This window comes from Bombyx mandarina, chromosome 13 (assembly GCF_030267445.1).
Source record: "Bombyx mandarina strain Sakado chromosome 13, ASM3026744v2".
NCBI classification, from domain to species: Eukaryota; Metazoa; Arthropoda; class Insecta; order Lepidoptera; family Bombycidae; genus Bombyx; species Bombyx mandarina.
In genome coordinates this window covers 12032059-12059288 of record NC_143220.1, presented here as the reverse complement: position 1 = coordinate 12059288, position 27230 = coordinate 12032059, and the positions used below count along the sequence as shown (strand labels likewise).

General features: G+C 37.7%; 1 protein-coding gene and 1 long non-coding RNA gene across 3 annotated transcripts; one reads left to right on the top strand and one right to left on the bottom strand.

Annotated features, from left to right (window-relative positions):
• The first annotated feature begins 5058 nt into the window (after nucleotides 1–5058).
• Nucleotides 5059–25255, top strand: LOC114241731 (cytochrome P450 CYP12A2). Of its 2 annotated transcripts, XM_089732235.1 has the most exons (11): nucleotides 5059–5336; nucleotides 7253–7311; nucleotides 7357–7374; nucleotides 13305–13438; nucleotides 18746–18867; nucleotides 19882–19998; nucleotides 21064–21342; nucleotides 21813–21969; nucleotides 22448–22660; nucleotides 24308–24479; nucleotides 25038–25255. In XM_089732235.1, the coding sequence occupies exons 1-11, from the start codon at nucleotides 5266–5268 to the stop codon at nucleotides 25187–25189; spliced, it is 1494 nt and encodes a 497-aa protein (XP_089588361.1). In that variant the 5' UTR covers nucleotides 5059–5265; the 3' UTR covers nucleotides 25190–25255. The 2 variants fall into 2 exon arrangements, with proteins under 2 accessions (XP_089588361.1, XP_028028461.2); XM_028172660.2 differs by having other exon boundaries at nucleotides 5062–5336; nucleotides 7253–7374.
• LOC149501646 (uncharacterized) lies at nucleotides 5515–7284 on the bottom strand. Its single transcript, XR_016324053.1, has 2 exons — nucleotides 7180–7284; nucleotides 5515–5835 (listed from the first exon to the last, which is right to left on the bottom strand). It is a non-coding gene; the product is annotated as an uncharacterized LOC149501646 (long non-coding RNA).
• Nucleotides 25256–27230: the final 1975 nt, after the last annotated feature.

Here is a 27230-nt window from a genome sequence, read left to right as displayed (position 1 = left end):
CCATATTATAATTTGATAATTATCACGAAAAACTAATTATGTGAAATGGCGCAAAATCGAATGAAATTTTTAAAATAATATACGTGTTCCAAATTCAAAATAATTAAAAAGTTCAAAAAAAGGAAAGTTTAAATGTAACAGTATTTATGGAATATATGCTACGAATAATTCACAATTCGACGGGTAAGGGACTTTTTGGTGGGAACGCGAGAAGTGAAGTTGTGTGATTTGTTTTATTTTGTCTGTTTAGTGTTTCTTCAGGTTTAAATGTGTAATAACGGTGGTTTATTAAGAGTTTAATATCTGTGAAAGTGCACAAATGTCGGAAAATGAAACAAAGCCGCTGGACGGAACTTCTCGGGATCCTCCAAAAAGTCCACTGAAAAAATCTCAGTAAATGACCACCATTTTACTGAGATTATATTTAATCCCATATCATCTCATCTCATTTTATTTAATTTCATCCCAGTTGATTAACGTCTCAAATTAATCATCTTCATTTCATTTCATTTCACACCATATTATCATTTTTCATAAAAAAAAGACATGACTTAAAGGTCTTAGTTACCAGGTCATAAAATGCATAATAAAAAAAATCGAAGAGTAAGATTGTCATTGACCGGGATATGATCGTACTAAATAATTCACAACCGATTAAGATCAGTATATTTTGATAATAACAAATACCTAACAGCAGAATTTTAAAAAACAAATGCAATCACAAGGAAATTGAAATCATCAAAACATTTCCATACATTTCCCGGCCCCGACTCGCACACAGCCAAGGCATCAGCTGTTAGTGTCGCGTTATTTTTCAAACTTTATCTCCCTCGATTTCCTCGTCGCTCCTCGTTATCACAAAACAGCGTTCGTTAAAAACTTTCTTCACGTGTAGATCTAATCGTGCCGTACCAACGTGACACAAAAATAAAACTAATTTACCGAAACTTGCCACATGAATTATGTACGATATTATACGAGATGTGAAAAAGACGAAATGATTAAGTATTTCTGCGTCTTTGAGAAAACTCACTTGGGGTTAATTGTAGTTGAAAAATATATCAAATAAGTATACTGTGGTGTATTTTTGAGATTCCCTAAATAATATTAGAACCGTCGACCTACATACGATTTCACTTTTGAAAATAAAAATGATGCATACGCTTACGAAATTATATTTGCTCTTTAATTACATCAGGCGTTTAATTGGAAAACAGTTATGCGATTTCATTCAGGTGGGTGGCGCATTTACGTTGTAGATGTCCATGGGCTCCAGTAACCACTTAACACCAGGTGGTCTGTGAGCTCGTTCACCCATCTAAGCAATAAAAATAAAAAAAACAAATAAGACAAGTTTCAGCGCTTTCAATACTTAAAATAGTTTTTTAAAAGCAAATATAACCCGAATAGTTGCTTGCTATGCACCTATGAAAAAGGTCATTGACAGAATTATCAACAAAATTGTCTGCATTTCTATTTAAAGTTACTTAGTGACTCATTCTTTAAATAATTCTGATATGTTTTGTTATTTACATAAAGAAGGAACCAAATCTAGGCCAAAATGAAAATGAATCTCTCCGGTAACATTCAAATTTTTTTGTGGAAATAAAAAAACTAAATCTCTCTGAAACTCAACACTGAATATAATTAAGAACAAGAGTCCAGTGATTATTTATTTCCTCTGAACAATCGCATTATTTTGTCATCAATATACTAGTAAGAGGATTGTTCTCGAGGCCTCATGAATATAATATCCTTTAAAATAGATGGATTGTAAATAAGAAAATTCAGTCGAAAAGGGGACGCAGTACTTGTAGATAGAATTGTATCAAAGGATTTTCAAGCCTTCTTTAAAAATGCAAATTTTCTTATTAAGCCCCTTCATATTCCAAAATCTTCATTAAAGGTGAGTGGAATCTAGAGTACTAAGAAATTTCTTCCGGGATCATCATCCGGGATCTTCGTCCATAAAAAGGATACATAAGAAAATCAAAGCATTTACTCTTTTAGAGGCTTTAAATTAGATTGTCTTGAAATGTCGGGTGATTATTAGGTATTTACTTACTCGACGCTTGCGACGAAGGGTGCTCAACGAGTAAATTAACCCTCACAGCCCACTGAGTTTCTCTCCGGATCTTCTCAGTGGGTCACGTTTCCGATCCGGTGGTAGATTCTGCGAAACACGGCTCTTGCTAGGGTTCGTGTTAGCAACATCGTCAGGTTTGAGCCCCGTAAGCTCACCTACTAGTTAAAGTTACGCTGATATAGCCTCTCAAGGCTCTCAAATTAGGTAGAAAAAAAAGAAAAATAAAAGGTGCCATTTAGCATACAGAGAGTTAAAGTTTTTATAAATATTTATTGCTAGTCAAAAATATATTACTTTTCAAATAGCAAGTATTGTAAAAAGGCAACTTCATGAATCCTACCTATCATATGGAGAGCTTCCCAACGATATGAGAGAGTACAGGAGGATAATGCAATCAATTGATTTTTTATCACTATTTTCGTAGATGATTTAGTGTTTAACGAATCCCAAAGAGAAAATATATGTGAATACAGACACTAAATCTGTGACGTAAAGTCCTAATTAAATTGTAAAAGAGTGTCCCATCCTTCATATCAGAACGCATGACTGCTTTTTTATGCCATCAGGAAACTTATAAATTAATATCATTCACGATAAAAACATAATAATGTTAATATTACGATCTATCTGTTTTCGATGATAAGTCTCGAAGGTAAATGACGTAACTTTTGAATGGCTAATACTAAACTTAATAAGTACGAACTCATTAAATATAGCCCATTCCTATATTTTATTTTTAAGTTGAACTTCAAAACGATGTATGTTCCGTTACATATACTATATAACTTAAAACATTTTGAATTAATTCAGGAATAGGCCTTCCTATCGAAAAATTTAATTCAATTGGGTTTTTATCGAAGACAACGCGTATTATTTAGCTGAAATAGACTTTGGAACGCACACCCTGTACTGATGAAACGATAATCGGAGCCCGCGGATTTTTTGAAGCAAAACGCAAAATCGAACTCTCAAATGTAACAAAAAAATAAGGGGCAACAAAAAAAAGAATAGTAATAGTAATACACCTACAGAACATAAAAGTATTAATCGTAATATTTCATTAAGCGACTAAATCTTTAGACCGATTTTATTAAACTACAAGCAGTTTCTAAAATTATTCATTATTTCGACACTTTGAAAAAAAAGCGTAAGTCACATGTATTAATCCAATAGATCAAGAAATTAGTGTACTTCAAAAACGAAACATATTTTCCTTCGTCAAGTACAACCTTGTTTTTAGAACGAGCGCAAACATTTCCGAAGAAATAAGTCACGATGAATTTACCGAGTCGGGGAGCAACACTAATAAAATGTTCGTTCTAACGAAGTATACTTGACACGGGGACCTTTGAATTCGGTAATTTGGCCAACTTTTAACTCAATTTTGTTGGTCGAAAATATGACGTATAAATCAAAGAGTTTCCGCGATCTGTCGTTGAGTGTTTGCGCAAAGTAATATTGGCCACATCTGCTGTTTGTATCATTTTTGTTTGAGCGTTCACATAAGAAACTAGGCGAGACCCGCTATCTCATCCAAGTTGTTATAAATTTGATATCTAGGTCGCAGTGTTCTAGATCATTTTGTGATGTTTAATGGCACCGATCACCTTATGGATCTATCACATCCAATAACGCCTTAGACGCCTTCGGCTCTAACACTAGCAGTAGCCTTAGGGACTCTGGTAGCCGTACTCGTCAAACTCGAGTTCGACGTCCAACTTGACCCATGCATCAGCCCGCTGAGTTTCTCGCCAGATCTTCTCAGCGGGTCGCGATTCCGATCCGGTAGTAGATTCATTCGGGAAGCAGCTGCTCTTGAGTTGTCAGGTTGAGGCGCTTGGCCAGCTGTGAGTAAATCTCTCCCTCCTGGCTGAGCCTTTGTCGCCCACCTGTCCTGGTGAAACTGGAAAGGCCTCTGGGCCACCAGTTATCCTTCAATCCTCAAAAAAAAGTACAGCGTAAAAAAAACTACATGTACATCTGTCTACAAGGGCAGTAAAAAAATTTGTTTATATGTTGTATAGTTATGATCAGTTAATCATCGATATAGACAGGCATCTTCCACATTTTTCCTTATTATTTTATTTAACACTGTTCTTGTCCATGTTTTCCTGTTATTGGTGTTCATAAACCCATCATTAATTAGATCGCCATTTTGAACGAAAACCATTAATGCTGAACACTGAACATCGATTACAAAGCTTAAAATAAATTGATAATTCCTTGTAACAGTTGCCATTTCACATCGACGAATCCCATGTTTCCGTTTTTCAATTAATTTCAATATCAATTATCTCTCGTGGTCATCTATGAACACTAAAACTGTAACGACTGACGCGATGGTGTAGTAGTTAGTCACCCTAACTGTTGCGCCGAGGGTCGTGGGTTCGATTCCCGCATCGGGCAAACATTGTGTGATGAACAGATTTGTGTGATCTTCGTCTAGGTATTTATTATCCATACATGTATATTTTTAAACATATATAAGTAGGTTTATCAATATCTATAACATACGGAATCGTAAATTGAGGCTGGATGATCGTTTGTGACTTATTCCCAGCTATTATTATTATTCGAAATATTGAAAATAATACAGTGACAATAACAAAGGCGAAACAAAACAGTAAACGTAATTTTAATTAAATCAATACTATTAATTTAAAAGTAATAACACAACAGAAATTAAATCTAATTTTATTAAAATTTATCCTTAGTGATATTTGCTATCGTGTTAACAATTATCTTATGGCACTCGTGTTACAATACAAACAAAAACAAAGATAAAAAAGATAGACAATAACGGTATTAAGTTTTGTAGATAATAAGACCTAACACGTCAGCATAAAGTATCGATTCAAACGAATTTCGATAAAAAGATCCGTGGTTGTAGTTCGCACAATATTTGTTAGCTCAAGGTGATTGTAATTATAGAACATCGCGTTAGTATACAATTTGTGCTCAAATAGACGTAACGCTTTTCTGGATTTCCGATTGAATAAAAAAAAAAAAAAAAAAAATCGTATTATTCAATCAATATATAGTTTTTATGTAAGCATAGTGATCGAATAAAAATTTAATTTTAGAAATAGATTCGCGCGCGTCACTCGTCTCAGAGATACGCGTTTTGATTGAGGTGTATTTATTTTTTTGTTAAATAAAATAGACATTCAGTTATTAACATGATAATAGCCCTGCATTACAGTAAACTGAGACCGGTGTTGAATTTCTCGTGTCTGCAGCAATGTGTGAGGTGAGTGACATCTGTCATCATCAATATATTTGTTTTTTTAGTACACTGGTACACGCACGCTTGACAGGTAATTGAACTGTGAGTATGTACTGCGAAGAATTGTTGGATATAATGCTGTCATAGCCTTTTGCTATGTAACATAAGGATTACAAGGGCAATACAAAAAATAAAATAAAAACGAGTTTCCGCTCCACCGTTTTTTCCGGACTGGTAACCCATGTATTTCTTCAAATGAGGCTTAAAAAGAATCCTTGTTGTCTAAGCTCTAGCATAACTAGTATCTTGTAGTAGTTACTGATTAGGTGAACTGTATGCTGCGTTCATATCTTTGAAGGTATTAAAAAAAGTCAGTCTTTAGTTCCGGTTCAAAGATTGCACAGCCATTTTCATGTATTCTTTACACAGAATTTGCCCTCACATCTTAATGTGGATGTTGTATTTTTTTATCTAAATTATGGTGTTGATTGCTGTCTATTTACGTACGCAAAACAGAAAATATCTGATATTAAATAATAATTGTTATTACAATAATAATAAAACTAATAATAAATAATATTAATAAAAATTTACAATTAAGTATAGTTTAAACGCAACACTAGCTCATGAAACAGTTTTTGTTACAGTTAAATTTTAATGTTCCCTTCTATTTTCTAACATAACTACAGTTTAGAACACAACATTAATATATCCAATTTTAGAGAATAATACTATCGGGTATTCCGGGTGCAGCCATTGTACTGTAAAATGGGAGACTTTAGTGCCGTCTCATGGTGGGTAGCGGCATTACGTTGATGTAGATGTGCTTTATAACCACTTAACACCAGGTGGGCCGTGAACTTGTCCACCCAACCAAGCAATAAGTGAATAAATACTAGTATAAAAATATATTTCTGCTACAGCTTTCAGAACAGTTTTGTGTTTATCGTGAACCTCGTTGAATGTTTCACTATAATATTATGCACTACGAAGAGTAATCAATGAATAATTTTTAGCGCACTGTGCGGTACCGTAAATTTTACTTTCCCATCCACTTCCATAGTCATTCAAGAAATAAAGTAAGACTAAATTAAGGTCCGTGTAGAACAAAGCGACTCGGATATTCTAAAAAGCCGAACATTTAAACTTAACTATATATGTATTACCAAAAAAAAGAACATTATTTTCAGAATAATTCGATACAGCACAATTATTACATTAAGTGAGAAATAAACATAATTGAATATGCAATTTCGAAAAGGGCACATGTCGCATATTTTGTCAAATACGTTTTTTCATATACATGTAGTTTTGAGGCCTACCTACATCCATTTTATAATAACTCCAGTAATTTTCAATTGCTAATTAACACTAAAATATATCTCAAAAGTTAATATTTTAAATTTTACACTGCTTCAGAAAATAAACAGTTTTTTTTTCCCTTTCCTGAACATTTTACATTTTCAGAGATGTGGCCTTTTCGAAATTGCATAATCTATATATTAATACGTGAAACAAAAACTTTGTATCCCTTTTTACGAAAATTGCGCGGACGGAGGAGTATGAAATTTTCCACAGTTATAGAGAATATAGAGAATAAGTGCACAATGCTAAATTTTTTTTTTTAATAATGGATAAAAGATACATTAAATCAATAAAGAAAACATTACACACACTACATACCATGTATTTGACGCACACACGCATGCATACTATTTATTGTCAAACTTTTGTTCTTGATGTCTGTGGTCAAATTGAGAATAGATTAAATATTGTTCGTCTATAATAATATTTTTTATAGTGTAGCTTTGGCCAAATTTGTGATTATAGAAGTATAAAATACAATCATAATAGTGTACAAACTTACAATTCCAATTAATTATAGTCGAATTTCGACTACTGCGGGACCTCTAGTATTCAATTATTTTACAATATTGCAGAACAGTGACAGTTAGCGCAGCAACAGATAAACTACAACAAACAGAATTGAAATCGTTTCGAGAGATTCCGGGCCCCTCGTCGCTGCCGATCATGGGCCCGTTTCTACACTTCATGCCCGGAGGTAAATCATTAACTTATTAAATCAAATGACAGATATAAAAAAGAGCGTAATCAATTTTTTTTTTTCATAATTGAGGATGTCAGATTCTGTAATAACGAGTCACGCAAGAGTTTATACAAAAACTTCTGTAGAGTTATTTAAGCTATAACAATGCTTATCAAAATAATATATTTTGACATATTACTATAACTGTATATATTTATACATCTACATAATATATATTTAGACTGGGTCGGTGGCACAGTGGTTAGTGTTACTAGCTGCTATGCCCTAAAACCATTCATATTCGAATCAAAAATCGAAACATTCGTGTTATAAACTCGACTGGTGGTAGGACCTCTTGTGAGTCCGCGCGGGTAAGTACCACCGCCCTGCCTATTTCTGCCGTGAAACAATAATGCGTTTCAGTTTGAAAGGGTGGGGCAGCCGTTGTAACTATACTGAGATCTTAGAACTTATATCTCAAGGTGGGTGGCGCATTTACGTTGTAGATGTCCATGGGCTCCAGTAACCACTTAACACCAGTTGGGCTGTGAACTCGTCTGCCGAACTAAGCAATAATAAAAAAGAAATAAAAAATTATTTGCTTTGAATCTAGATTATTTATTGCCCTTCTAGCCAGACGAGCAAACGATCTACCTGATGATAGTTACCGCCGTCCATGGACATCAGTAATGCTAGAAGCAGTGCCAAACCGATGCCTACAAATGTTTTATATATGTGTATGCTTAAACGTATGTAAGTATGTATGTATATTATTCTTTGGTTCTCTTATTACAGCTACGTGTTTGCGATCTCACAAAATGAAAAAAATGTTCCTGAACTTAGCACATTAAATAAACTTTGTTATTTTTATTGCGTAATACAGATTATGAAAACATATAATAATTCGATAGAAAACAGAGACTGGGAATGCCATATTTCTAATTATATAATACATATGCATATATCTATACCGTATGTATGCCTATAATTAGAGTAACCATGTATATCTATAAATCGAATTTCAAATCTTGATCGATATTTCACTTATATTTACGCTTGCCGAAATTAAAAACATTAGTGACATCACAAGGTTGAACAACAGCGGCTAGCTATCGAATGATAAGTGTCTATTCTATGATAAGTGTCAGATTATGAACACACGTGAGTACACTGTATAAAGACATATGTCTGTTTGTCATATTTGTTTGAGTAGTAATGTTCTTTTAAATGAACTGATTTAAAATAAATATATTATGCATCTGGTATATATGACTATGTCACTTGTTGTTTACACACAGGCTTGTACTATTCTGCCCGGCTACGCCCCGATCCGTTGTTACAAATTCAACCTTACGTCTCAAGGCAGATGACAGATTTCACGCTGGCATAACAATAAACCTCGCTGATTAGTGAAACGAGACTTTTCACAGACGTAGGGCCGATCGGGATATTTCCATTTTAAAAATTATTATGTCAGATAGAAATGACACCATGAATGTATAGTAATCATTAATCTTCTTCCTACCCTTATCCCACTATGGGGGGCTGGACCGTCGGTGTACCGAACAATATCACCCGCTCGGTAGGAGATCTACCCTTTTCGGTCATCGTTCTCGTCGAACCCGTCGCTTGCGACGAAGGACAGGCAAGTAAATTAACCCACAAACACAGCCCACTGAGTTTCTCGCCGAATTTTCTCAGTGGGTCCCGATCCGGTGGTAGATTCTGCGAAGCACGACTCTTGCTAGTGTTCGTTTTAGCAACAACGTCAGGTTTGAGCCCCGTGATCTCTCAAGACCATCAGGTTTTGTACGAAAGAAAAAAAAAACTTTGTGGGCGTAGCATGTCCTCTATTTCCATTCAGGCCTATCATACATAGCATAGCCTATCAGCAGAATACTGAACGCACATTCTTCCCTCGCATATCCTCTTTCAGGCAGTACATCCCAGTCTTTTAGGATGCCCCTCAAAAAGATTTTGATGTACAATAATCATTGATGATTCAGTGAATCATTGGTTAAGTTTTGCTGAATATGAATTCGGTGAGATCTACTTTTAGAATTCGAATAAATTATTAATAAGCAAAAATCAAACTTTCGTCAATATAGAAAATTAGTGTTATGCAATGCAATCACTAATATAGATGATCCAGCATAACAGTGAAGTAAACAACATACAAATAACCTACATCTGAAGTTGTCATATGAAAAAAATATGATTATTATAATTAGTTTATTGAGATATCTTATCTCTTATTATATTTTAATTATTATTATTATTAATTTAAATACATATAACAGTAGTATTGTTTCGTGCTAATCAATTCATTCTATTCAAATACATCAGCAGCGGTTTCCATTACGTAGTTAAATTATATACAAATTTACCGTCTATCTGAAAATATGAAATCGAAGTTCGAAGTAAAAATTGTATATTGTCTAAACCAAAAACCATGAATGTTTCGCGACGCGTGTAATCTAGATATAGATCTAGATTTTTTACTGGTGGTAGGACCTCTTGTGAGTTCGCGCGAGTAGGTACCACCACCCTGCCTATTTCTGCCGTGAAGCAGTAATGCGATTAGGTTTGAAGGGCGGGGCAACCGTTGTAACTATACTGAGACCTTAGAACTGATATCTCAAGGTGGGTGGCGCATTTACATTGTAGATGTCTATGGGCTTCAGTAACCACTTAACACCAGGTGGGCTGTGAGCTCGTCCACCCATCTAAGCAATAAAAAAATAAAAGATGGCGGTATCTACCCGTAGGGGCCTTATTTTTTTCGGGCCTGTGAGCTTAGGCTACCAGCGAATAGGTAGGAATTAAAAAAAAATTAAAAACATAGAATTCTTGAAACCACTTGTATAATGACAGAAACCTTCGAGAGCCAAAAAGAGCTGTACTAAGTTTCCTCACCCACACAAAAAAATAGTTCAGAACGCGTAGAGGACTAACGGACTAACATCCATTCATTGGCCTTTATTTGTAGTTGCAATCGTAAATACACATTTTCATTAGTGTGTGGGTACACAAACGGAGCGGTCAGTAGCTACATTAGCTACATATAGCCTACCTGCTCCATTTCGATATAACGACACGACACGAGATGCCTCTCATCGTGGCCGCCGGTAACTACATAGCCGATCCTGCGGACCAAATGGTAAAAAGTCGACGTCGCCCAAAACACGTCATATCGGATCCTCCCGATCCACTAACGATGCTTTTAGGTACCCCAAGCACCGGTCATCGTTCTCGTCGAACCCGTTGCTTGTGGCGAAGGACTCGGCGAGTAAATTAACTCAGAGACACAGCCCACTGAGTTTCTCGCCGGATCTTCTCAGTGGGTCGTGTTTCCGATCCGGTGGTAGATTCTCCGATGCACGACTCTTGCTAGCGTGTTAGCAACATCGTAAAAAATTGCCTACATTGACGCGCATACAGATTGGTCACTCACACAACTAAAGGCGGCGCGTAGTCGTAAACTTAATAAATTGTCAATCACATCCAAGAAAACCGGTATAATTAATAAACAAACAGAAAAATTAAGACGCCATTTTTGAACTCAGCTTTATCTACACAACGTATTAGCGTTATTGTCGTCATAGACCACAAATATGAACTCTTAATATATTTTTTAAATATCTTCCTAATCGAATAATATGTGTTCGAGCTCATTAAGCTATTTGATCGATAAGTTTCTCGAAGATATGATTACGGAGCTACGTTCATCCATAATACATAGAAATTTGCGGTCATAGTTTGTTTCTAGATACTCTTTTGCCACGTAGCATTCGACTTTGGAACTCTCCTCCGCGGTTTTCCCGAGCGCCATGACATTTTTTTTTTTGGTTACTTAGATGGGTGGACGAGCTCACAGCCCACCTGGTGTTAAGTGATTACTGGAGCCCATAGACATCTACAACGTACATGCGCCACTCACCTCGAGATATAAGTTCTAAGGTCTCAGTATAGTTACAACATCTACCCCACCCTTCGAACCGAAACGCATTACTACTTCACGGCGGAAATAGGCGGGTTTTTAAGCGCAGTGTGAAATATTCCTGCTCCCGGCATTGCTAATGTTCATAAGCATCAGTGATCACTCAACATCCTATATGCCGTATACTCATCTGCCCATTAAGGTTATAAACTACAACAGCTATACTACATACAACACTGGATTATTGTTTGAGTATACTTTTTTATGTTTTTTATGTATGTATATTTCCGGAACCCAAGTTCAATGTTAATGGTTCGATTATTAATTGTAATTTTTTGTTTCTTAAAACTATTACGATATTTTTGTACGTTATATGGACAAGATAAGGTATTAGTATATCAGAGGAAGTGTGCGAGTGAATGATTGACAAATTAAAGAGCGGACTGTTAGCGTGGTATGGACATGTGATGCGTAGAGAGGAGATGCATGTGACTAGGAGATGTATGGAAATGATAGTACAAGGTAAAGGGAGAAGAGGTGGATCGAAGATGACATGGATGGAGTGTGTGAATGACGATATGAGAGAAAGAGGAGTGAGTGTTGAGATAACGGCTGATAAAGGAGAATCGAATACAAAAACACGTTGTGTTGACCCCACCTAGTGGGATAAGGTGGAGACAGAGAATAAGAAGAAGACTCTTGTGTTATCACTCATTAATTGTTTCATCTTTTATTACTCACATATATTAATTATACCAAAACGTTGTTGTATAAGTGTTGAAAGTGACTTTTAAATATTCTTCTTACTTCCATTTAGAAAAATACTTTAGCAAGCGTAGCCAAAAAAAACGAAGACATCCAATACTTATATGGGTAGACGAGCTCACGGCCTACCTGGGTTCCCGTAGCCCATAGAAATCAACAACATAAATACCACCACCTTTAAGACACTTTTTTCTTTCTTTTTTCTACATATGCTAGTAACCCTTAGAGGCTATTTTAGCTTCTCCTTACCGTGAAAGTGAGCTCACGAGGCTCAAACCGGGAATGTTGCTAACACTGGCCCTAGCAAGAGCTGTGCTTCGCAGAATCTACCACCGGATCGGAAACGCGACCCACTGAGAAAATCGGGCGAGACACTCAGTGAGCTGTGTCTATGGGTTAATTCACTCGTCGAGCCTTTCGTCGCAACTGACGGGTTCGACGAGGACGGTGACTGGTGTTTGTGGTACCTAAAAGCAAAGCACTATTAATGGATCGGAAAGATCCGTAATGACGTGCTTAGGGTGACGTCGACTGTTTACCATTCGGTCCACTGGATCGGGTATATAATTTCCGGCGGCCACGACAAGAGGGTTTTCATGTCATGCCGCCTTTTCGAAGTAGAGAAGACACTAGTTCGAAATTTCCATTTTATAGTACAACGGCTGACCTACCCTTCAAACTCAAATGTGCTTCCATGCCACCGAAAGAGACGGAGGATAGTACCCACCCTTACAGGCTCACAAGATACCCTACCACCAGCGTAAAATATGAATAAACATTTTAGTTCAACTTTAAGCGTACTCGGCCATACAGTGTATTCATTTTAGGCTGTTTACCTCCCTACTAATTAGTCCGTATTTACGTAATATAACGTGTGCAGCTCATCTTAACGGCCGTCTGGTGTAGTGGTAAGTGACATGGTCACTACACAAGGGGGTCGCGGGTTAGAATCCCGCCAAGGAAGATATTTGTATGATAAATATAAATATCTTTTCCAGGGTTATGGATGTATATTAAATATATGTATGTGTATAATAAAAATCTTACATTTATATCCGTTATCTGGTACCTATAACACAAGTTCTTTACGAACTTATCACGGGACCAGTTAACGTGACGTGATTGTTAGTAAATATTTATTATTATTATTTTATTTATTTATTATTATTTATCTATCAAAATTATGGATAATCATGCACGTGATCGTAGCGTATTAATACTTAATTCATTCGACTTCCAGGATCCCTTCACAACATTAACAGCACGGAACTGACTCACAAGCTGTACGACATATACGGACCTATCGTTAGAATCGATTCAATGTTTTCTAAGGACGCTATTGTATTACTGTATGATGCAGAAAGCGCCGGAATCGTAAGTGTAATATTAATTAATGCTTCTTTACTTCAAACTTGTTTCAAAATAATAAAAAACATTAGTTGTTACAATTAGAAACAATAAGTAACAGGTGTGACATAGTAAGTAAGCACTTATATAAACATGTAACGTTTAATTAGGAGGGCAGTAATAAATCATACTTAGAAGTGATCAGTCGTTTGAATACCTTAGTCCCGTTCTTATATGGCGACCCTGCCTATAAGGTTCGGTTTCAGTTGCGCGACAAGATTTTAGTAAGTGAAAATGAGACATTCTACGATATTCTTTGTGAGCGATATACTCGTCGTAAGTGAGTTGAAAGTAAAACTCATTTTTTTTTTATATGATTGAAGGATTACTGGTGGCCCGGAGGCCTTTCCAGTTTCACCAGGACAGGTGGGCGAGCAAAGGCTCAGCCAGGAGGGGTGGGATTTGCTAACAGCTACCCAAGCGCCTCCGAAGGAGACCTAACAGCTCAAGAGCAGCTGCTTCGCGAATGAATCTACTACCGGATCGGAATCGCGACCCGCTGAGAAGATCCGGCGAGAAACTCAGCGAGCTGATTCATGGGTTAGGTTGCACGGCGAACTCTTTGTCGAGTTCGACGAGTACGGTTACCGAGGTCCCTAAGCCTGCTCCTAGAGCTGAAGGCGTCTAGTGCAAAGGTTATTGGATCTGAGGGATCCGTAAGGACGTGTCTAGGGCGTCGACGGTGACTGGCTCCTACATGATCAGGATTCGGGGAGTAGTCAGCGGCGGCTACGATAAGGCGATTATCATGACGCATAGCCTTATCGAAGTACCGTTCCGACGCTGACTTCATGTATTTCTGGATAGATTCGAGGCCCAGGTCGTCGTGTAGGTCAACGTTCCTCACGAACCACGGAGCTCCGACGGCTAACCTGCAAAAGCGGGATTGTAGAGATTGAAGGGTGTCTATGTGTGTGCGGGCCGCGTGAGCGAACACCACACTCGCGTAAGTCATGACGGGCCTTATGCAAGTTTTGTAAAGTGTCACCTTGTTCCGAAGGGACATTTTACTCCGCTTACAGATCATGGGGTAGAGTCTACCGAGAATAAACGCGGCACGGTCACGGACTGATTTTATATGCGGGCGGAATGTCATCGATGCATCCAGGGTAACGCCCAGGTACTTGACCTTCCTGGCCCAGGGTATGGATTGACTAAAGAGAGTAATCGGGGGTGTGAGATTCCTCCTCCTAATACGGGAGGAAATCCGTGTGGAGCTTCCCCTCTGAAATAGCACCGCAGTACTTTTCGCTGGGTTGATGTCTATGCGCCATTTTCGGAACCACTGTCCTAGGGCTAGGGCTGCGCTCTGAAGCTTCTTCGCGATTAGGGACTTGTTTCTACTGGAATAGTAAACAGTCGTGTCGTCGGCGAATAAAGCTAAATGGGTCGGCGGCGACCGGGGAATATCGTTAACGAATAAGCTAAATAGGAGGGGTGAGAGGACAGAGCCTTGCGGGACTCCAGCTGTGAGAGGTCGTGGGGAGGAGCGGGTTCCCTCGACTCGATATCGAAAAGAGCGGTTCGACAAGAAGTCCCGTATGATGAGCACGAGACTATCCGGCACGCCCATGTTGAATAGTTTGAAAATCAAACCGTTGTGCCAGACTTTGTCGAACGCTTTTGCGACGTCGAAGAAGGGAGCTCCCGTGTATAACGGTTTTGGTCGATTAAGCCCCACAAGAATGTGCTCCGTGAGGCGGTGCACCTGTTGAACGCATGAGTGATTTGTACGGAATCCGAATTGTTCATCGATGAGAATGCCCTTGGATGAGACGAAGTCTCTGAGGCGTTTGTAGAGCAGACGCTCATACAGTTTGCCTAGAGACATGAGGAGGCTAATCGGGCGGTAGCTCGTCGGATGATTTTTTGGTTTACCGGGTTTATGTATGCCGATAACGTCCGCTTCTTTCCACACCGCGGGAAAGATACAGTTCGCCATAGCGGCATTGAAAATAGATGCCAACATCACGATGAGTTGGACGGGTAGAAGTTTAATAACGCGGTTGGATATACCGTCGGAACCGGGAGCCTTGCGAGGACGTAGGTCTTTGATCAAGTCTTTAACTTCCATCGGGGTGACGGGTGGTAACGCGTCCGAGGGTGGCAAGGAGACTCTGCGTTCTACCTCACTGTCTACAAATTCTACATGAACAGGGTCCACGGATTGAGTGCTGGGCGTGCACTGGGTTTGCAATGTATCGGCCAGCAGCTCTGCTTTTTCATCATCATCGAACACCGCGAGTCGGCCTGAGGGGCCTACGAGGGGGGGCATAGTTACTACCGTATCCGATTTGAGAGTACGAGCTAAGCGGTAGTAAGACCTTTGAGAGGGCGCGAGTCTTTCTAAGAAATCAGACCATCTGGCATCTCGGACTTCGGCGATGCGAGACTTTACGTCGCGTTGTAGGGCACGCATTCGAATACGATTTTCCGCGGTAGGATACCTGTCGTAGGCGCGTATCGAGGCGTTCTTAGCTCTAAGGAGTTCCCTAATATCGTCGGACAATTTGAAGCGGTGAAGGAAGTCCTCCGCTACAACTTGTTTCGATGACCTATCTAATGTCGAGGTGATGTGTGACGTTAAGATGTCTATGGCTTCAGCGGTATCCTGAGGAGACGGGGTAGAGTCTGGGTTAAACGGGAGCGATGGTGGATCAGATTCAGCCAGGCTGATGCCCAGCGTGTGCCAATCCACCACAGTCCTCGTGACGGGAACGGAATCGGGAGCGCGACCGAGCTTCATAACGACGGGACGGTGGTCTGAATCTAACTCTGAAACTACTTCGATCGAGTGTAAGCGCAGAGTTACGTTTTTTAATAACGCTATGTCGAGTATATCTGGGCGATGCGCGATATTTAGCGGGTAGTGAGTCGGGGTTAGCGGAGCGACGATATCGAAGGCGAGATCATCGACTAACGCGTCAAGCCGCCTGCCATTCGGGGTTGTAGTGTGTGAGTTCCACCTGATGTGTTTACAATTTAGGTCGCCCGCCAGAATGACAGAGCTCCCCATGCCGAGCAGCGCCTCGATATCACTGCTTAGAACGATCTTATCCGGTGGAAGATAAACGGACGCGATAACGAGCGGCGCGTGTCCCGTCAGTGAGATTCGGCACACTGATGCTTCGATATTAGCGAGCGCGGGAGGATCGAGCGGGACGCAATGCAGGGCTCTTCTATAGTAAATGACGGTACCACCACCACGTGTAAAACTCGTACTAATGTTACAATTTGGACAAGTTGCTTGTACGTGTAGTAATATATAATAATCGTTTCATCATTTAACAAAAACATAGTTTTATTAGATACAGAATCAATCACTACATAGTATAAAATAAAGTCGCGTTCTTTGTCCCTATATCCCTATGTATGTTTAAATCTTTAAAACTACGCAACGGATTTTGATGCGGTTTTTTATAATAGATAAAGTGATTGAAGAGGAAGGTTTATATGTATAATAACATCCATTAAATAGTGGAGAAATCAATAATAAATTGCAGTTTCCGAAGCGAAGCGAGGGCGGGTCGCTAGTATATTATGAAGCGAAAGCTTAGCTGAGGCTTTTATAGTATTTAATATATATAGTTACTTATAATATAACCATATTGACAATAAAAATTAAGAATGAAGTTTATTTATTTTCACATACACTTAACGACAGTCAAATAACAAATACAAGAGAATATACAGATAACGGAGTAAGTCGATAAGCAATGATTAAATTGTTTTTTTTGCGTCGCCTGTATGGTTAGGTGACCTCGCCAATGTCATAGATTTTAGGTCTCATATTATTGGCTTTTTATTACATAGCTACCTCAAAACGTCTCTGATGAATCAGTCAGTCGAGCCACCAGAAATCCAGAAAAAGGCGATGACCAGAGGAGCTCATAAATTTCATGATACTGCTACGTGCTGGGGTTCGGGATAAATAAAACTTCCATCGAAGTACAAATTAAAGCTCTATTTATCACTTAGAACACTGAAAGAGCAACAATTCGTAATATCGCTTCTCCCGCTTCGCTTCAGGTGATCCGTTCGCTGTTTCGCTTCGAGTAGAACAGCCCACTAAATGCCTTCATATCACCTCTGTAACGATTTTATAGTCGATACGACATCTCTACATTCTCGAGAACGTTCCTGATAGATCGAGTAGTTTCGATGTCTTTCCGATATTTTATAATAGATGGCGTTGCACTTCTCGAGCGTTCTCGATTTTACTAGTTCTTTTGGTATTCGTTTCTGCTATTCGACGACAGATGGCGTTACTCTTAATAATACTTAAAGCAACATAAGGCATTAGTAAACTACACCACCAAGACTGGAAGGTCGAAATCTTCATTCTATTAGTATAATAACTATCCCCCTCTTTAAATTGGAACGTAGTATGATTGTACGGCGTATTCGATGTATTAAGGTACTCGAGTAAGATAAGATGCAGCAACAAGTTGATATTTCGCTTACCTGTCGACCGACAGCTGCGGTGGACTTGAAGCTGACCTACTCTAATATTCTATGGAGATTCGAACGCCAGTTTTTGAATGACAGCGGATCTCAGTCGGTTCTATTCCAAACTAACCTGCCTGTTGTCTCCACAAGTGGGCTACGCTGCTTTGGTCATTGTTCTTTTTGGATCGATGCTATTGTATTCCCAATAATGGTAGATCAAACTGTATATAATACTGTTTAGACTTCGAATTCCATTTCTCAAGAAGGGATTTAAATCGAGAGATAAATAGAAAATTTAACCGGCAAAATGCCCTCACATTGATATTCAAACCTTTTTTATTTTTGTCGTGTCGATTTTAAGCAAGATACTCATAGATGATAGATACTTAAATTATGTGTACTAGTATACAGATGGCCATATTTCGGTTCAACATGAATAAGACCACACCGAAACAAACGCTGTCAAAATACGAACCTCTCTTAAGTTAATAACTAAACTCTTTCTGATACTTCAACGAGTTGATGGGTGGACGAGCTCACAGCCCACCTGGTGTTAAGTGGTTACTGGAGCCCATAGACATCCACAACGTAAATGCGCCACCCACCTTGAGATACAAGTTCTAAGGTCTCAAGTATAGTTACAACGGCTGCCCCACCCTTCAAACCGAAACGCATTACTGCTTCACGGCAGAAATAGGCAGGGTGGTGGTACCCACCCGCGCGGACTCACAAGAGGTCCTACCACCAGTAAAAATCACTACTATCATCTAAATATTAACGAATCAGGCATTTACGTTACTTTTTCTTTATAATTTTCGCTTTCAGATTTTACGTAACGAGAACAACATGCCAATAAGGATCGGCTTTAAATCCTTATCATATTATAGACAGAAATATAAGAAATCGGAAAATGATCGCACAGACAGACCGACTGGATTAGTGTCAGAGTAAGTTAACATCAGTGGCTTTTTCAAGTAATTCTTCGCTTTACTGTGTACTGACCTCTATTTCTCATTAAGAATCTATTATTAGCTATTACTAACTTGCTGTGTATGTATGTTTGTAGATACATAACGGAATATTTGAAAGTCATTTTCGCAAACTTCAAAACGGACGGCTTACTTGAAAATTTACACGCGCATCAAGAATCGATGACAATAAAATAGTTTTATAGTATAACAGTATACAGTAACAACTTAATAAAAATGTTAATATAAATTGTTAGTTCGATTAGCTATTTATGCGTGTAGATAATGTCTCATTTTATTTTTGCTTGTAGCATTCCCTAATCGCATAAAGAAACAGAGATTGAAAATCGTCACCGAATTCGTAACAAAATACAACTGAGATTTATTTAGTCAGAAACATGAATGATAAAATCACGCAAACATTTTTAGTGTTTTTTCACAATGGTCTCTCGTTAACACATATCATGTTAATATTCAATTAATAATCTGCAACATGCTATCCAGAATTCATAGGAATTCAAAGAAACTACAAAACACTCATTCGTCTTATACTATTACTAGATGATGACCGAGCCTTGCTCGGGATAGTTTTTTTTTGATAACGCCATCTTGTTGTGTCTTTAAAGCAGTTAGTTGCTCTCAGTTAAGAAAAATAATATTATTATTCGCCAATAGATGTCGGGAAGAGTGATAAAGTTGATTATCGATAAAGTTGATAACTAAAAACACGAATAAAACAAAATTTTCTGAAAATAAATCGTAGCTAGATCGATTTATCGCCCCCGAAATCCTGTGTATACTAAATTTTATGAAAATCGTTGGAGCTGTTTCCGAGATTCAGAATATATATACAAGAATTGCTCTTTTAAAGGTATAAGATATTATAAATCAGTTTTTTTCAAATGTCTTGTAAATGTTCGGAATAGTGATGTATATTACATTAAATTGATATTATAGTCTCAACTATTTACTCCCACGAACTATCGTTCACAGCCACGGCGAGTTATGGAAGAGCTTTCGTTCAGCGGTGAATCCAGTCTTATTACAGCCGAAAACTATAAGACTATACAGCTCAGCACTAGAAGAGGTAGCCACCGACATGGTCGAGAGGTTAGACGTTGAATTATGTATTAGCTAACTCTAGAGAAAAGCGATTTTTAGCGACAACAACCCGCTTTGAACCTTAAAATGTTGATATCCATTAGCAATAGTGACCACTCACCGTGTCGCGTGTCACTAAAGGACACTAAATAAAAAATAATACTTTATTAAATATCCTATATAGTGATGCTACGAAAACATCTAAATACATCTACAAAACCATCTTCATTCACGTGAACAGACATCCAAATGTAATAGATAGTACCACGTCTCGCAGTTAATAAATTATTCTACTGTCATTATTGACTGAGTCGCTAGTGCTGTACTTAGCACCCCATACTACTAGGCTGAGGGTCATGGGCTCGATTCCCACATCGGGCAAACATTCGTGTGTGTAATGAACAAGTGTTCTTTGTTTCTTTATTGGGTATTAAATATCTATGTATTTAAACCTCTATATGCCTCTAATTCCCATAATACAGGGAATCTTAGTTAGGGGCCAGATGGCCATGTGTGACTTGTCATCGTTAATGTCAATTATTATTATTATTATATAATACATAAATATAATGATATACTAAAGAACTTGGACGTAGCGTATTCACACAGCCACGGACCAGGGATGTTTTGTCTAAGACAGCGTGCGAGTAATTGTTAGTCGTTTATTGGAAAATGTAACTAGTTCTTTGACTGCGTATACCGCTCTTTGTGCTGCCTACGATATGCTATGGATCTTAAGGAAATCTATACTAATATTATAAAGCTGAAGAGTTTGTTTGTTTGAACGCGCTAATCTTAGGAACCACTGGTTCGATTTGAAAAATTCTTTCAGTGTTAAATAGCCCATTTATTGAGGAAGTATAAGCTGCTCTGTATAAGCAATTGAGACTTTAACCTAATGTCTAATAGTGGATGTTAGGCATTTAGGGTGCGATTTCTATGGGCTCCAATGATAATTAATTTTATTTCTTTAATTATTTCGGTTCTTGAACTCATTCAAACATGAAACTTAAAAAATAAAAATCGTTTTTTACTGATCTGATTAAAAAAATACATGACTTGATTTGGTTACAGGCTTAGGACTCTTAGAGATGAAAACAACAGGATACGTGGTCAATTCGATCAAGAGATGAATCTTTGGTCTCTCGAATCAATAGGGGTTGTGGCTTTAGGAAACCGGCTTAACTGCTTCGATTCAAATCTTCAGGACGACTCTCCCGTCAAGAGATTGATCGAATGTGTCCATCAGATGTTCGTGCTATCAAACGAATTGGACCTCAAACCCAGTATTTGGACCTATGTTTCGACACCACTATTCAGGAAAACTATGAAAATGTATGAAGAACAAGAAAAGTAAGTCGTATCATTCCATGCTATCTCATGCCAAAGAGAAATATACTTTAGAGTAACAACTTAATAAATATATTGATATAAATTGTTAGTTCGATTAGCTATTTAAGCGTGTAAATAATATCTAAAATTCTCCCAGTTACCTGGGGTCGGCCTAACATGTTTTCTCCTTCCATACTCTTCTATCATATACCATTTCTTTGCTCACTCCCCTCTTACCCATATCGTCTTTCACGCAATCAATCAATTTATTCTTAGGTCTACCTCTTCCTCTATATCCTCCCACATTCATAGTTAACACTCTCTTACCAACCTCATTTTCATTTCGTTCTATCACATGTCCATACCATCCCAAACGCGCACTTCTCAGCTTCTCTGTCACAGGTGCCACTTTCAGACTTCCTCTAACATATTCTGCAGCCCAGCTTAACTACACAAAAAATATCTTTAAAACTCGTTTAATATTATTTCAGTTTAACGAAATATTTCATCAAGAAAGCACTAGACGATATTAAAATGAACAAATCGAAATCGGATGATGAGAAACCGGTTCTCGAGAAATTATTGGACATCAATGAAGAATACGCGTACATTATGGCTTCAGACATGCTGGTGGCTGGTGTCGATACCGTTAGTTCATATTTTGTTGTTAAACGTACAATATAATCTCTCAGATCTCTAAATCGTTCTAGAGTGGAGACCGCGAATTGGCAAACGCAGTACAGGATGCCCTCAGGCTTGGTGGAGTGATGGCCCCATATGTGTGATGGAGTGATGTCCAGGGTGGCTGGCAGGAGCTGGATGAGAGAAGCCGAGAATCGTGCTCATTGTCGAGCAATCGAATAGGCCTATGTCCAGCAGTGGACTGATATAGGCTGATGATGATGATGATAACATCTCTAAGCTGTGGATGTCTTTCGCTTTAAGAAAATATCTGAAATATCCTCATAGTAATTACCAAAGTGCTTACCGACACTAAAAATCAATACAAGACACAATTTTAAACATCCTCTTTCGATTTACTTACTTATATTCTAACTTATTCTTTTGTTTGTAAATAAAAATAACACTTCAGATCGAAAAGGCACTGTAAAATGAAATTTTACAGACTTCAAACACGATGTCCGCAACTTTGTACCTTATGGCGATAAATCAGGACAAACAGCAGAAGTTGAGGGAAGAAGTGATGTCGAAGAACGGTAAAAGATCATACTTGAGGGCTTGCATCAAAGAGGCCATGAGAATACTACCAGTCGTGTCCGGGAACATGCGACGCACCACAAAGGAGTACAATATTCTTGGATATCATATACCAGAAAATGTATGCTATTTTTATTACAATACTAGCTAACCCGGCAGACTTCGTAGTGCCTCAATCGATAAATAAAAGACCTAAATTTTTGTATAAAATAAACTTAAAACAAACAAAAGGAATCCGTGCGACGGGGGACACATCAAAGGAAAAACAAAATTGTCATTTTTATTTAATTCCGAGCATTTTCATATTTATCTACCTTCTAAACCTTCTCTGGACTTCCACAAATAATTCAAGACCAAAATTAGCCAAATCGGTCCAGCCGTTCTCGAGTTTTAACGAACAGCAATTCATTTTTATATATGTTACCGGAAATGTATGAAATCAAGGAATTGTATACAAATCCTAGGAAATGTGTACAATTCCGATACTATTTAGGAAATGTATAAAATATTGTTTGAAAAACTATTTAATGCATAGATATCCTAGGAATTGTATAAATTTCCTCGGAATTGTATATAATTCCAATATCGTATTAGGAAATGTATAAATATGCTTTCTGTAATAAAACACGTTGTTAATAAATAAAAAATATTATAACACTTATTGAGACAATCGGGTAACAGTCATACCGTAAAATAATAATAATATATTCATATTATCTTACTAATTAAAACTTCTAAAATCAACTATCTATTAACTTTTAACGTATCACAAAATCAAATTATATTTATTCTTATAAAATCAAATTTTCATTTGGCAAGTAATCAGTCTGATAATTAAGTAATTATAAATGTCAAAGTATAAAAGTAAATCTTTATATTATAATACTTTGTCAGTTCATATAGCTATTTATTTTTGCAGGGTAAGCTCGAATGGCATTTGGAAGTACATAATACTTTATTTTTAAAACACAGACATCTTGATGTAGCACAGTTTTTCTTGCAAAGGCACTTCTTAAATCCCTGGCCGGTTCCAGTGGATTGCAAGTTGGCAACTGACCGTAGTGCAAGACTCGTCCCGCTGTCCCCGCGTACCCACCAATATCTTAAATGTTTTACATTTCCGATTGCTATTTAGGAAATGTATAGATTTCCTAGGAAATGTGTAATGTGTAAGTATAATATAATTTATTTCACACATTTCCGTGCGATTTTAGGAATTACATACATTTCCTAGGAATTGTATACAATGACGGATTACATACATTTCCGTTAACATATATATAGATTTTCTTTTCTTTTCTTCAATTTTCAAATCTACGTAATGTGTAAATATTTACGCTAATCATAAGGATTTTATCAAAAAGCATGATAAACTAGATAGATGAGTAACCACACACAGTCACCTCACATCAAGACATATGGTTGAAGTCTCGACTGTATACATAGCAGCATAACTAACGACTTCGCGACAGAAACAGGAAAGATGTTTGTACATAAGTGAGATTGCAATACATTCTAGAGCCAGTGATTAAGGAAATTTCTATTTAATGGATTTTATTGATATGAATTTTATTATACGTCGTATTCCTTCAATATGGAAGTCGGTAATGAACATTTGCGCGGTTGGGAGAGTCGTTACAAACCATGCTTGGCCCCGGGCATCATTTCTAACCTTTATCCAGGATTTGCACGTGGGCCATTATCGGATCGCATGTAAATCAATTTTTTTGACCGGAGTCTAATTAATTACAGTTTTCAACTGTTCTAGGTCGACATTGCATTTGCTCATCAACATTTGTCGATGATGGAGAAATACTATCCAAGACCGACGGAGTTCATTCCTGAACGCTGGTTGACTAACAAGAGCGATCCTCTTTATTACGGGAACGCGCATCCATTCGCGAATTCCCCATTCGGCTTCGGTGTTCGCAGCTGTATAGGTAAATTTAAAATGCCATTTTTTTATTGCTTATATGTGTGGACGAGCTCACAGCCCACCTGGTGTTAAGTGGTTACTGGAGCCCATAGACATCTACGACGAAAATGCGCCACTCAGCTTGGTATATAAGTTCTTGGTATATTTCCCTTAATACAATAAATTGAATTTTTTTTATAAAGATCGGTGGACGAACACACACACATGGTCATAGCCCATCTGGTATTAAGTGGTTACTGGAGCCCATAGACATCTACAACGTTAATACACCACCCACCTTGAGATATAGGCAACCTCTAAGGTCTCAGTATAGTTACAACGGCTGCCCCATCCTTCAAACCGAAACGCATTACTACGTCACGACAGAAATGGGCAGGGTGGTGATATCTACCTGTACGGACTCACAAGAGGTCCTATCACCAGTAATAATCTCAATTGTCCATTTCGAAGTTTGTGATGTTCCAATTAAATTCAAATGTATAAAATGAAAGGCCCAATTAAATTCAAATGTATAAAACAAACATTAATAAAACTAAACCGCTGAAATTTTACGCATTTCTAGGTCGTCGCATCGCCGAATTAGAAGTGGAAACATTTTTGTCGAAGATCGTCGAAAATTTTCAAGTCGAGTGGTCGGGGTCATCCCCTAGAGTCGAACAGACTTCCATCAATTACTTCAAGGGACCTTTTAACTTTATATTCAAAGATCTTTAATGAATCAGTATTCAAATGCCTATCTCAAAACTTAATTTAATTTTAATAAAATTCCTTGATTTTGTACATTTTGGGTTTTTTTTTGTGTACCTTCCTTTTTTTTTATTGCGCTTGTAGGCAGACGAGCATACGGCCCACCTGATGGTGACCGTTGCCCATGAACTTCAGCAACGCCAGTGGCAGAGCCAAGCCGCTGCCTACCGTTGAGTACTTTCCACAAACTTCGTTTGAAGAACGACAAGTCATAGCGCTCGGGAAAAGCCGGATGGTACGTGGCAAAAAAGACCTCTGGAAACGCACTGTGGATAAACGCAGTGGTTCCAGGTAGTATGGATGAACTTTACTCCAGTTGCGGGCGGCGCGATGGTAAAGATGAGATGATGGGATCATCTCAAACAATTCCTCAGAGCACTCCCCATGGATATGTACCAATGTAACGCGGATACCGTGGAACCCAGATAAGTAGGACCGACAAGATATGCAGGCGGATCCTTGCACGAGTGCATCAAACTGGTCTAAAGAGCTCAGGAGCTGTTGGCCACGATCCTCTGGAACGAACTCAACCACTGAGAAGAAATATTACGAAATTAGTTTATAACTGTTCAACATCCATGCTAGTCAGAAAGAAAGTCTAATTAGAATCGAAACTTAATATTGGCACGCGATTCAATGGAAAGTAGCAAAAACTACACGTATGTTCCTAATGCAACTTCCACGATGATGGAATAACATTGTATAATAAAAATCAAAGCATCAAATTTCATAAATTTGCGTAATTAGCGTAGAGCGTAAGACCCACTTTGCAACAGAAACAGGTATCTACAAAATAGGTTACCGTGTGTTAATAATTTGTACTAATTCAATATAACTAATAAAAGAAACGTATTCTAATCTAGGAACAAATCAAATCGAAACTACACACTGAAAAAATACTATTAGACTTTGAAAAGTGTTGCTCGTTAATCAAAACAAATCCTCATAAAACCAAAGTTCTTATAATAAGAGACACCAACTTTTTAAGAGATCTAAAACACTAAAACATACATTAACAAAGAAAAGAAGACAAAGTAAATCAATTCAGGTGATTAGTAAACGAAATCGACATAATTACTTCAGTGCCCCGCGTAGGGCACCGGTGACCTCATGGCAGTCAACATGTTAAAGACATTTGCAGCACGTATCAAAATATGCAGATATAAAAATTACCATAAGGCATCATGCAATATTTTCGGCAAATATCTTGAAAACAAAAAAGTTAAGATCATTGATTTGTATAATTTAGTATGATGTTGAAGCCAATGTAACTTAAAATGATACTGTAAACTGTGGTCGTTAATGACCCTAGATGTTAAAAAGCGACCTTTAAATAAATAAATTAAGAAAAAGAAGTAAATACTCGTAATAGAGTTTATAGTTATTCTTTTGTAATTAACCTCTACAAAAACATTAACACTGCAATATTGTAAACTTAATTGAAAGATCACTTTAATGTCATTGACAGTAGTTATTACCAAAACTTTTTTTTTATTGCATAGATGGGTGGACGAACTCACAGCCCACCTGGTGTTAAGTGGTTACTGGAGTCCATAGACATCTACAACGTAAATGCGCCACCCACCTTGAGATATAAGTTCTAAGGTCTCAGTATAGTTACAACGGCTGCCCCACCCTTCGAACCGAAACGCATTACTGCTTCACGGCGGAAATAGGCGGGGTGGTGGTACCTACCCGTGCGGACTCCCAAGAGGTCCTACCACCAGTGAAAAGTTTATTTACATTGCTTTAAATTAGTGTCTCAGTTGGCTATCGTTTTGAAAGTAATGAAATAAGCAAATCATAATGTGAATAGATAAGAAAGAACGAACATAAGTTATACGTATTTACCTACGTAAAACATAATTTACCCGCGTGTTTTTTGTTATCAATGACATTCAAAGAGATTAGATTTAACAAAAAAATGACCTTATTCAATGTCAAATCTACATATTTTAATGCTCGGTCCACGCGATTATTGATCGCCGTCTCGCTTAGTTCTATTGCA

Bases quoted from the DNA above. Each gene is read 5' to 3' on its own strand.
- LOC114241731 (XM_028172660.2), top strand. From the start codon at position 5,266: ATGATAATAGCCCTGCATTACAGTAAACTGAGACCGGTGTTGAATTTC. The intron at 7,375-13,304 runs GTAAATCATTAA...TTCGACTTCCAG, and splicing joins TCTACACTTCATGCCCGGAG to GATCCCTTCACAACATTAAC. The intron at 21,970-22,447 runs GTTAGTTCATAT...GAAATTTTACAG, and splicing joins TGGTGGCTGGTGTCGATACC to ACTTCAAACACGATGTCCGC.